Source organism: Mustelus asterias, chromosome 17 (genome assembly GCF_964213995.1).
Source record: "Mustelus asterias chromosome 17, sMusAst1.hap1.1, whole genome shotgun sequence".
NCBI lineage: Eukaryota > Metazoa > Chordata > Chondrichthyes > Carcharhiniformes > Triakidae > Mustelus > Mustelus asterias.
In genome coordinates this window covers 77,791,715-77,804,737 of record NC_135817.1, presented here as the reverse complement: position 1 = coordinate 77,804,737, position 13,023 = coordinate 77,791,715, and the positions used below count along the sequence as shown (strand labels likewise).

At 45.7% G+C, this 13,023-nt stretch overlaps 1 protein-coding gene across 1 annotated transcript in view; it reads left to right on the top strand.

Moving 5' to 3' along the window:
- The first annotated feature begins 1,684 nt into the window (after positions 1-1,684).
- LOC144506092 (uncharacterized) overlaps positions 1,685-13,023 on the top strand; it is an 88,253-nt gene continuing 76,914 nt past the window's right edge. Inside the window, exon 1 of the mRNA XM_078231908.1 lies at positions 1,685-1,761. Coding sequence (XP_078088034.1) covers positions 1,713-1,761 — 49 coding nt within the window. The 5' untranslated portion in view covers positions 1,685-1,712. The remainder of the gene's footprint in view (positions 1,762-13,023) is intronic.

Here is a 13,023-nt window from a genome sequence, read left to right as displayed (position 1 = left end):
ACAGGATAAATGAAGAAAATAACCAGTTTGGATCAGTTCTAGGAATATCACCAGTATTGCTAGGAGTTCCTTATGGCACTATCATCAGTGGATGGGACTTTCTGTAACCTCTCCAAGATGTGTTTTGTGGTAAATGCAAAATACTGCGGATGCTAGAATCTGAGACAAAAACAGAGAAATGGTGGAAAATCTCCGCTGGTCTGAGAGCATCTGTGGAGAGAGAATAGAACCAATGTTTGGAGTCTAGATGACAATTCATCAGAGCTGGGTCTGACCAAGAGTCAAGCAGACTCAAAACATTAGCTCTACTCTCTCTCCACAGATGCTGTCAGACCAGCTGAGATTTTCCAGCATTTTTCGTGTGTTTTGTAGTTGCGGAGACAGCCCACCATTAGTCGACGGTGGGACCTTTAGGTCCTGCCTTTGTCAACAGGGTTTCCCGTTGAATGCTCTGCACCCCCACCAACCCACCCCACCTCCGCCCAACCATCCCAACCACTGCCAGGAAACCTGTGGCCCGGGTTCGTCATTGTCGTGGCTGGGAGGACCCACCAGCAGGGAGGGTCAGAGAATGCCGGGCAGTATTCCTATCACTTTGTACTGAAACACCTATTGGGAACTGACTCCCATTTTCCCCTTCAGAACTCAGTCAGGCGGTGCCAACATTGTGGAAACTCCTTTCTGAGAAGGTGATGTGGAATCTGTCTGTGTGGAGTTTGCACATTCTCCCCGTGTCTGCTTGGGTCTCCTCCGGTAGCTCTGGTTTCCTCCCACAGTCCAAAGATGTGCGGGTTAGGTGGATTGTCCATGCTAAATTGCCCCTTAGTGTCAGGGGGACTAGCAAGGGTAAATGCATGGGGTTATGGGGATAGGGCCCGAGTGAGATTGTGGTCGGTGTAGACTCAATGGGCCGAATGGCCTCCTTCTCCATTTCAGAACCATGTCCTGTTATTAAGTCACGATTGAACCCTTTAAGGAACCGTTGATGGCTGCTATAAGATCTGCTTTCTTGTTCGAATTTGCTTTGTTGCTTTAAACATTGGTGCAAACAGGAATCAGTTTTAACAACTTCAGAAGCAGGCTTTTAATGATACATCACAGGGTGGCACAGTGGCACAGTGGTTAGCACTGCTGTCTCACAGCGCCAGGGACCCGTGTTCAATTCCATCCTTGGGTGACTGTCCGTGTGGAGTCTGCACGTTCTCTCCATGTCTGTGTAGGTTTTCTCTGAACACTCTAGTTTCTTCCCACAGTCCAAAGATGTGTGGGTTAGGTGCATTGGCCATGCTAAATTGCCCCTTAGTGTCAGGGAGGCTAGCTCGGGTAAATGCATGGCGTTATGGGGATAGGGCCTGGGATTGTGGTTTGGTGCAGACATGATGGGCCGAATGGCCTCCTTCTGCACTGTAGGGATTCTATGGTCCTATGATTTTAAATAACTGAAATCTGGGAACGTCTTTTCTCGGTTTCATTTCACGTTCCCAATTAAATCTGAGGCAATGTCTAAGGATAGGAATGCTGCACCAGTCCAGTTATTCCACAAGGCACTGGGAACAGGTTTTTTCACCTCATCTTTCAGTACTTCCTTATTGCAGACACATATATCAAATATCTGTCAAAAACTCTCAAGACTCTTTAAGTAAGATTTGAAACAGTGAACGTTCAGTTACTGTGAAGACTCCAAGTCTATTCCAGGCTCTGGCTGTCTCATTATGGATCTCAGGATACTTCCCTGCTTCGTTTTAGTAGCTGCACTTTTCTGTAAGTATTCTGTTGTTTGTTTTATCTCAAAAAAGTCATAAACCTTTACTATATTTAGCCTGGGATTATTCTTTTGGCACACAATGGGGAGGAAGACATAGAAGATATACACTTGGCTCAGCTTATAATATTGATGCTTGAGTGTTTTGCCAGATTAGTTATTAATGATAAGGTAATTTTATTGTTTAGTGTTGTGTTGGGGTGAAAATATTATAAGATACATTTCAAATTCTGCTTTGGTTTAAGGTTAAAGTTTATTTATTAGTCACAGGTAGGCTTACATTAACACTGCAATGAAGTTACTGTGAAAATCCCCCAGTCGCCACACTCTGGCACCTGTTTGGGTACACTGAGGGAGAATTTAGCACGGCCAATGCACCTAACCAGCACATCTTTCAGACTGTGGGAGGAAACTGGAGCACCTGGAGGAAACCCACGCAGACACGGGGAGAACGCGCAAACTCTGCAGAGACTGTGACCCAAGCTGGGAATCGAACCCCAGTCCCTGGTACTGTGAGGCAGCAGTGCTAACCACTGTGCCACCGTGCCACCGTTTGTTGTTTCTCACGTATAAAATGCTCTGTATTTTGTCCTTTTATCTTTTTCTAAGTCACCAGCCTCTTGTGTGTGAGGCGTTGGGTTAATGTTCTGCTCTCATCCCTCTGACACTGTTTCTCTTCAGCTGGCTGTGAGGTAGCAGCCAAGCGATGACTCTCCCTCTGGCTTCACCATGCCAGATAGACCTTCACCAGACAGAAGCGATTAGGGTGAGGCATTCCGTGATGGGTCAAACCTTTCTTGTCCTCTCAATGGTGCCAATGGGATTGATAAACCCATCAGTCGCTTCAGTGAATTTAGCGGTGAGGAGTTTTAGAGCAGTTCATAGGATAGAGTAAGATAAAGATTCATTAATCTGACAGGAAAGGTTGAGTTTTCAAATCCTTTCCAAGAGTATATTGGTCAATAGTGAAACACTCCCTTCAGAGATCCTTTCTGAAGTGTACAAACAGTCATGGACAGTTTTTTAATAGTTTGTCAATGTTTTGCCGTGTGTGGCAGGTCATTAATATATAAATAAGAAATAACTGAAAGATGAAGGTCTATGAAGAAAACTTTTCATTAAAGAGATTTTGTTTTATGAGCAACCAAAGCTTAGAATTTATCTCTCTTGCTAATAAGAAATTGAAGTTTTTATCCAAGATTCTTCAAGTTTCCAATGTAACACAAGTGTTTGTGAAGTGCTAAATAAAAAGAAATCACAGTTAAATTGTGCCCCATCACATCCTCAGAACATCTCAAGGCATTTTCCAACCATTTGTTTTTGAAGTATATCAGTAGAATGTTGGCCTCGCCTAAGTACCCAAGCCTTGGAATGGAACATAGGGCGGCACGATGGCACAATGTTTAGCACTGCTGCCTCACAGTGCCAGGGACCCGAGTCAATTCCCGGCTTGGGTCACTGTCTGTGTGGAGTTTGCATGTTCTCCCCGTGTCTGTGTAGGTTTCCTCCGGGTGCTCCGGTTTCCTCCCACAGTCCAAAGATGTGTGGGCTAAGTGGATCGGCCATGCTAAATTGCCCCTTATTGTCAGGGGCACTAGCTAGGATAAATGCATGGTGTTGCAGGGATAGGCCCTCGGTGGGATTGTGGTTGGTGTAGACTCGATGGGCTGAATAGCCTCCTTCTGCACCATAGGAATTTATAATCTTTGGATTCAGGCCAAAGGGGGCTACCAACTGAATCCTACTGCCACTATACAACAGCTGCTGAGGTACAGACCTGGAGGGGAATTAAATTATCTTGTTCGTCCACAATTTTGTCATGACACATGCAACTTCCTTTTGCAATCACATATTCCTTCTGTGTAGGCAGATTAACAGATAATCCTTAGGTTGCGAAAGTGACTCTGCGATTCAAGCTACTTTGAAATTAAATTGTGCCTTATCCATCCTTAGGGCATCTTGAAACATCTTGCAACCAATTCCTTTTAAAGTATTGCTGTCGAATGTCACCCTAGCTTAGGTACCTAAGTTTCATAGAGCCCCTACAGTGCAGAAGGAGGCCATTTGACCCATTGAGTCTGCACCGACCACAATACCACCAGGCCCTATTCCCATAAACCCACATATTTACCCTGCTAATTCCCTGACATTATTTGATTTGATTTGATTTGATTTGATTTATTATTGCCACATGTATTAACATACAGTGAAAAGTTTTGTTTCTTGCGTGCTGTAAAGACAAAACTTACCGTTCATAGAGAAGGAAAGGAGTGCAGAATGTAATGTTCCAGTCATAGCTAGGGTGTAGAAAAAGATCAACTTAATGCGCGGTAAGTCCATTCAAAAGTCTGACAGCAGCAGGGAAAAAGCTGTTCTTGAGTCGGTTGGTACGTGACTTCAAACTTTTTCCTGAAGGAAGAAGGTGGAAGAGAGAATGTCCGGGGTTCATGGGGTCCTTAATTATGCTGGCTGCTTTGTCAAGGCAGCAGGAAGTGCAGACAGAGTCAATGGATGGGAGGCTGGTTTGCGTGATGGATTGGGCTATATTCATGACCTTTTGTAGTTCCTTGTGGTCTTGGGCAGAGCAGAAGCCATACCAAGCTGTGGTACAACCAGAAAGAATGCTTTCTATGGTGCATCTGTAAAAGTTGGTGAGAGTCGTAACTGACATGCCAAATTTCCTTAGTCTTCTGAGAAAGTAGAGGCGTTGGTGGGCTTTCTTAACAATAGTGTTGGCATGAGGGGGCCAGGACAGGTTGTTGGTGATCTGGACACCTAAAAACTTGAAGCTCTCGACCCTTTTTACTTCATCCCCGTTGATGTAGACAGGGGCATGTTCTCCTTTACTCTTCCTGAAGTTGATGACAATCTCCTTCATTTTGTTGACATTGAGGGAGAGATTATTGTTGCTGCACCAGTTCACCAGATTCTCTATCTCATTCCTGTATTCTGTCTCATCGTTGTTTGAGATCCGACCCACTACGGTGGTATCGTCAGCAAACTTGAAAATTGAATTGGAGGGGAATTTGGCCGTACTATCATAGATGTATAAGGAGTATAGTAGGGGGCTGAGGACACAGCCTAGTGGGGCACCAGTGTTGAGGATTATCGTGGAGGAGGTGTTATTGCCTGTCCTTACTGATTGTGGTCCGTGAGTTGGGAAATTCAGGATCCAGTCGCAGAGGATCTAGGCCAATGGCCAATTTAGTGTCAATTGACTAGGGGCAATTTAGCATGGCCAATCCACCTAACCTGCACACCTTTGTGATGTGGGAGAAAACCAGAACACCCAGAGGAAACCCTGCAGTCATGGGGAGAACGTGCAAACTCCAAACAGACAGTGACCCACGGCTGGAATTGAACCCAGGTCCCTGGCACTGTGAGGTAGCAGTGCCAACCACTGTGCCACACTTAAGGCTTAGAATGGAGCTAGAATCCCATAGGAGCATAGGAAGAGGGGTTGACCATTTAGCCCCTCAAGTCTGTTCTGTACTGTTCAATGGCTAATTTTGTGACCTAACTCCATGTACCTGCCATATCCCCTTCTATTTCTGGTTAACAAAAATCTATCAAATTCAGGTTACAAAGCCAGAGAGGGAGATACAGGAACACATGAGCAGGAATTGGGCCGTCAGCACCTCGAACTCATTCCATCCATTAGATCAAGGCTAATCTGCCCCTCCACTTTATTTACCCACCTCAGCTCCATATCAGGGCGGTACGGTGGTTAACACTGCTGCCTCACAGCACCAGGCAACCGGGTTCAATTCCCGGCTTGGGTCACTGTCTGTGCAGAGTTTGCACGTTTTCCCTGTGCCTGCGTGGGTTTCCCCTGGGTGCTCCGGATTCCTCCCACAGTCCGAAAGATGTGCTGGTTAGGTGCATTGGGCAAGCTAAATTCTCCCTCAGTGCACCTGAACAGGCACCGGGAGTGTGGCGACTGGGGTTTTTTCACAGTAACTTCATTGCAGTGTTAATGTCAGCCTACTTGTGACAAATAAATAATTTTTAAACTTTATATCTTTTGGTAACCTCACAAAAATCTGTCAAGCTCAGTCTCCAGTGTCCAGAGCTGTGGTGGGAAACCTGAGGCCCAGGGGCTACATGTGGCCCATCAGAGTTCCGAATGCGGCCCAGGAGATATTTTGTTGACTGTCGCCCACGCGCAAAGTTGCCAGGTTCCACTGGTTTCCATCCATGTAGCTTTTTTCCGATTGGTATGACTGAAGTGATTTGCATTTAAAGCAAGGGCAGGTGAAGTGAGGTGTGTGCTGATTGCTCACAACATTGACTGTGGGAGCCATGCGCTCCCTCTGCATCCAATGTGTACATACCTCTTTTGCTTTTACCACTTGAATTTGATAACAGTTCTATCATGTTCTGAATGATTAAGCATTTACTGTAACTTGTGAAATATTCAGTATGCGTTAAATGTATTTAACCTTATTCATGGGGTCACAGTTAGCCCGATTTGAAACTTGCGGCCCACTGAGATGAAGGGGGGTAACTCCGCGGCCCACTCACTGGCCTAGGTTGTTCATCACTGGTTCAGAGCCTTCTTGGGGAGGAGGACATTCCAGATTGCTGTGATCCCTTACATAAAACATTGTTTCCTCATGTCTCTTTTAGCTCCAACTTTATGCTCCTTGTCTATTATTCTCCCTTCAGAGGGAATAATCTTTCATAAGCCATCCCATCAAATTATTTTAACCCATTAGGTACTTCAGTCAGATCATTCCCTAATTTTCTAAATGCAAGGGAACACAAGGGGCGGCACGGTAGCACAGTGGGTTAGCACTGCTGCTTCACAGCTCCAGGGACCTGGGTTCGATTCCCGGCGTGGGTCACTGTCTGTGTGGAATTTGCACATTCTCCCCGTGTCTGCGTGGGTTTCCTCCGGGTGCTCCGGTTTCCTCCCACAGTCCAAAGATGTGCGGGTTAGGTTGATTGGCCATGTTAAAATTGCCCCTTAGTGTCCTGGGATGCGTAGATTAGAGGGATTAGCGGGTAAAATATGTAGGGATATGGGGGTAGGGCCTGGGTGGGATTGTGGTCGGTGCAGACTCGATGGGCCGAATGGCCTCTTTCTGTACTGTAGGGTTTCTATGATTCTACAAGTCCAGCTGATGCAACCTGTCCTCATGACTTAACCTTCTAAGCCCTGGTATCATGATGCCAGGGCTTAGAAGGATGGTTTGGAGAGGGTATAGAAGTGATTTACCAGGATGTTGCCTGGTCTGAAGGGCATTAGCTATGAGGAGAGGTTGGATAAACTCAGTTTGTTCTCACTGGAACGATGGAGGTTGAGGGGTGACCTGATAAAGGTTTACAAGATTATGAGTGGCATGGACAGATTGGATAGTCAGATGCTCTTTCCTAGGGTAGAGAAGTCAAGTACTCGGGGACATAGGTTTAAGGTACGTGGGGAAATGTTTAGAGGAGATGTGCGAGACAAGTTTTTTACACAGAGGGTGGTGAATGTCTGGAACGCGCTGCCCGGGGAGGTGGTGGGAACAGGTACGATAACTGCATTTAAGGGGCATCTCGACGAATACACGAATAGGATGGGAATGGAAAGATATGGACCCTATAAGTGCACACGGTTTTAGTTTAGGCAGACATCATGATTGACGCAGGCTTGGAGGGCTGAAGGGCTTGATCCTGTGCTGTACTGTTCTTTGTTCTTCTTTTGATATAGCTTTGGGGCCGGGAAGGGTAACATCATGGCGAGTCAGGGAGGACAAAGTCGTGAGGCTCAATGAGTTTGAAACTTGGACATTTTGTCGATAGATTTTTGGATGATCAGGAAATTAATGGATATTAAGGTTGTGAGGAAAGGTGGAACCGATATGGAAGATCTGCCACGATCGTGCCGATTGGCAGAGATGGAAGGCCTGCTCTCTGGTTTCGATTTCTTATGAAGGCATTTGCAGCTGGTGTAGTGCCAGAATTGTTTTGACAGTCGGCCAAACATTCATGAGTGGCACAATAGATTGAAACTAAGTAAAGGGTGGGACCTTGAAGCCAGACTCTCCGTGCGTGAGATTACTGGTTTGGGTGCAAAATCCGGAGACACCTGGAAATCGTGAACCACGCCGGTGAGATGGCAATTTTTGATTTTCCCCACCCATCACCAGCAACGTAATCAGGTCCACACCCATAACAAGGGTGAGCCTGATTATATACATTTATTAATGGCCCCCCCTCACTACATGATCCTCTTACTAAATTTTTGTACCTCGCCCACATGATGACATACCAGCAAAGTGTACAGCAAATTTGGCCGGACGTAACCCTGTCGAGGGGATCCCTCAAGGGGCACAGAGGTCGGTATAGCCCCCTGGGGGAAAGAGACATGGCCAGGCAGTGCCCTGGCAATGCCCTCTGGCACAGCTCCCTTTCACAGTGTGGCAGTGCCAACCTGTGCCATGGGCAGTGCCAGGGCAAGCCCTAGTGGGACCCCCATGGGTGGGTGAGGGGTTTATTTATTCAAAATCCATTGAAAAAAACTGCCCTGTGGAACTAGAGAGCTTCCTGCCCGTTTTCTGTCTGAGCATGACACTCTGAAATATTTTGGTGAGAATGCTTTAACTTTATATTTGGGGCATAGGAACTTGCACATTTAACATGTTTTAGTTAAACAAAACAGTAAGATGATTACTACATTGTTACCAGACTAAGTATAGCACAGTGGTTAGCACTGCTGCCTCACAGCGCCAGGGACCCGGGTTCGATTCCTGGCTTGGGTCACTCTCAGTGTGGAGCTTGCACATTCTCCCCGTGTCTGCGTGGGTTTCCTCCGGGTGCTCCGGCTTCCTTCCACAGTCCAAAAATGTGTGGGTTAGGTTGATTGGCCTTAGTGTCAGGGGCACCAGCTCGGGTAAATGCATGGGGTCATGGGGATAGGGACTGGGTGGGATTGTAGTCGGTGCAGACTCGATGGGCCGAATGGCCTCCTACTGCATTGTAGGATTCTTATGATTCATTATCTATAAAGATTTATAGATAATGCCCCCCCGACTGGTGCCAGCGATGTCGGGGGGGCTGACCTGTTCATTCAGTGTTGGGGTGAAGGTTGCCCCTCTGTAATCGAGAGTTGTGGGTGTTCCCGTTGTCTACCAAGGGTCCTGATGTCGGTGGGCGGGGGGCGGGGGGGGGGGGGGGGGGGGGTTCTTTAATTTTAATTTGTGATCGGGGCAAGGGCGACTCGATCTCTGTGGCGTCTCAAGAACGGCGATGCAAAATACGCCCCATATTTTTACAAAGTATCAGAAGGCTGCTTTAGTGACTGGAAGCCAGTGCCCAGTGGGGAACCACAGGGGTCTGTGCGGGGTCCCCTATTATTTGTCATTTATATAAATGACATTGATGACTATGTGGGGGGTAGGATTAGTAAGTTTGTGAATGACACAAAGATTGGTCAGGTCGTTAACAGTGAGGCAGAATGTCTTGGGTTACAAGAATATATAGACAGAATAGTCAAATGGGCAGATAAGTGGGAGATGGAATTTAACCCTGAAAAATGTGAGGTGATACACTTTGGAAGGAGTAATTTGACAAAGAAGTGCTCAATGAATGATAGGACACTAGGAAGTTCTGTGGAACAAAGGGACCTTGGCGTGTTTGTCCACAGATCTCTGAAAGCGGAAGGGCATGATACTAGGGTGGTGAAAATGGCATATGGGACACTTGCCTTTATCAATCGAGGCATAGATTACAAAAGCAGGGAAGACATGTTGGAGCTGTATAGAACTTTGGTGAGGCCACAGCTGCAATACTGTGTACAGTTCTGGTTGCCATATTATAGGAAGGACGTGAACACACTGGAGGGGGTGCAGAGGAGACTCACCAGGATGCTGCCTGGGATGGAAGGTTTAAACTACGAACAGAGGTTGGATAGGCTTGGGTTGCTTTTGTTGAAGCAGAGAAGATGAGGGGTGACTTGATCAAGGTGTACAAGATTATGAGGGACATGGACAGAGTGGATAGGGAGCAATTGTTCCCCTTAGTTGAAGGGTCAGTCACAAGGGGACACAGGTTCAAGGTGAGGGGCAGGAGGTTTAGGGGGCATATGAGGAAAAACTATTTTACCAGAGGGTGGTAACAGTCTGGAATGCGCTGCCTGGGAGGGTGGCAGAGGTGGGTTGCTTCACATCCGTTGAAAAGTATCTGGATGAGCACTTGGCACATCATAACATTCAGGGCTGTGGGGCTGATGGGATTAGGTGGGAGTTTAGGTGTTTCTAATGTGTCGGTGCGGATTCGTTGGGCTGAAGAGCCTCTTCTGTGCTGTATGACTCTATGATTCGAAAATCTAAAGAGAAAACCTCTGAGGAGAAACATGTTGGTTTTCATCAGAATCTGATACTCCGCTTCGGAAAATTCCACCCAATATATTTAACTATTCCATCACCTTGGGATAAATGAAATTTGTAAAATGTGGAAATCATTATTTGTCGTCCTGAGAAACATCAAAACCTAACCCTGCTTGGCTACGCAATGGAACAACATGCTCCAAAAACCTGTTTAGAAATCTTGGGAAAAATAACCAATGTTCTAGAATTTCTTTGTTTTTGAGGGGACATTAAAACAAATTGCTCAGTGGCTTATTCAGTTTGGTGCACTCTGTTCCAGCATAGACTAGACCGTGACATTCTTCACCATGGTATAGAGTTAATGGAGGCATTAAATAAAATCAATCGTTCAATAATTGGAATTCTGCTTCCAAACTTATGACAGAATATTGGGAGAAGTTTTGGAAATGTCCCTTTCATGATCTGCAATTTAAGAAGAAAGTCCTGGGAGATTGGTTGTCCATGATACAATGAGCTGCTCTCACTCTCTGTTCCGTCACTGCACCCTTACACTCTGGAATCTAGTTTCCCATTAGGTGGCACAGTGGTCAGCACTGCTGCCTCACAGCGCCAGGGACCCGGGTTCAATTCCGACCTCAGGTCACTGTGTGGAGTTTGCATGTTCTCCCCATGTCCGCGTGGGTTTCCTCCGGGTGCTCCGGTTTCCTCCCACAGTCCAAAGATGTGCGGGTTAGGTTGATTGGACAAATTGACCCTAATGTCAGGGGAATTAACAGGGTAAATGAGAGTTACGGGAATAGGGTCCAGCTGGGATGGTGGTCGGTACAGACTCGATGGACCAAATGGCCTCCTTCTGTACTGTAGGGATTCTATGACTCTATGACTCTTCCCAACAGTACTGTTTCACCATCTCTCTCCCTACCTTCAGCAGATTCAATAGGCCGAATGGCCTACTTCTGCTCCTATGTCTTATAGTGTCTTTAAATCTACCATTTGGACTTTGGTCACCGCCCCTAATGACTTTCTGTCAGGCTCCCTTTAAAATACCATGGGATGACCTAATCACTGAAAAGATGTTTCAAAAGTATTAACTAAAATTCGTTCAGTAACATTTATTCAGTCAGTGCCCATGGGTAATTTTGTTTACTAATGAATCGCAAAGGAATAAAATGCGCCTACTCGCAAACAAATCTTTTCTGAAACAAATCATGTTACATAATTACTGCAACCTTTTAGGCAATCATTAGAAAGGAATGTGAATTTACTTGTTGATGACTTGTCGAACTGCTGCCAACATATTCAAGCAAATGTGTTCCTTTTTGGAGACACCACAGGATCGTTGGGTGTGCCAATTGGAGATAGAAGCTCAAGGGTGTTGCAATATACCTTTAGGGGTTTGTAGCATGACAATGATTTTGACGTCAATGCAGGGGGAATGATCAGGAAATTTGACACATGACACGAAAATTGGCTGCGCGGTCGACAGCGGGGAGGATGGCCATAGATTGCAGAAAGATGTCAGTGGGCTGGTTAATGGGCAGAAAAGTGGCAAATGAAATTCAACCTGAAGTGTCCAAAGATGTGCAGGTTTAGATGGATTGGCCGTGCTCGATTTCCCCTCAGTGTCCAAAAATGTGCAGATTTAGATGGATTGGCCAGGCTAAATTTCCCCTCAGTGTCCAAAGGTGTGTAGGATAGGAGGATTAGTGGGGTAAATACATAGGGTTACGGGGATAAAGCCTGGGTAAGAAGATCTGTCAGAAATTTGGGGCTGAATGGTCTCCTGCACAGTAGGAATTCTCTAATTCTATGATCTAAGTGTCAGGTAATGCATTTATGGAGGTCTAATGTGGCAAAGAATTGCATAATAAATGGGAGGATACTGAAAGGTGTAGAGGAAGTGAGAACCTTTGAAATTGATATCCAAGATCCGAGAAGGCAGCAGGACAGGTTGATAAGGTAGTTAAGAAGGCAGCTGGAATCCTTGCAATTATGAGAACAGACATAAAATAGAAGAGCAGGAAGGTTATGCTGGCCTATGTAAAACATTAGTTAGGGCCATAACCTGAGTACTGTGTGGTTCTGGTCACTTCATTGCAGAAAGGATGTAATTGCGTGAGAGAGGGTACAGAGGAAATTTACGAGGATGTTGCCAGGATTGGAATATTACAGCTATGAGGAATGATTGGATAGACTGGGATCGTTCCTCTTGGAAAAGGGTTCTTTTTCAGTTTGGCAACCTGTAACCAGTGGGGTTCCACAGGAGTCGGTGCAGGACTGCAACTGTTTACAACATATATTAATCACCTGGAGGAAGGAATCAAATATTCTGTAGTCAAATTTGCAGATGGCACAAAAATATGTGGAAGCGCAAGTTGTGAGAGGGATACAAACAATTTACAAAGAGATATTGACAGGTTAAGTATGTGTGCCAAAAGTTGGCAAATGTGGGAAAACGTGAAGTTGTTAAATTTGGAAGGGAGAACAAAAGAACAAGGAATTATTTAAATGGAGAAAAACTGCAGAAAGCTGCAACCCAAAGGGGCTTAGGGGTACTTGTGCATGAAACACAGAAAGCTAGCACACAGATGCAGCAAGTAATCAGGAAGGCTAATGGAATATTGGTCCTTATTTCAAGGGGGTTGGAATGTAACAGTGCAGAAGTGTTGCTGTAACTGTACAAGATACTGGTGAGATCACATCTGGAGCACTGTGAGCAGTTTTGGTCTCCTTGTTTAAGGAAATATATTATTTCATAGGAGGTAGTTCAGAGAAAGTTCACTAGGATGATGCCCGGTATGGAGGAATTGTCTTCTGAGGAAAGGTTCAACAGGTTGGGACTCTACTCATTGGAATTGAGAAGATTGAGAGGTGATCTAATTGAAACATGTAGGATTCTTAAGGGGCTTGAGAGGGTAAATGCTGAGAGGACGTTTCCCCTCATGG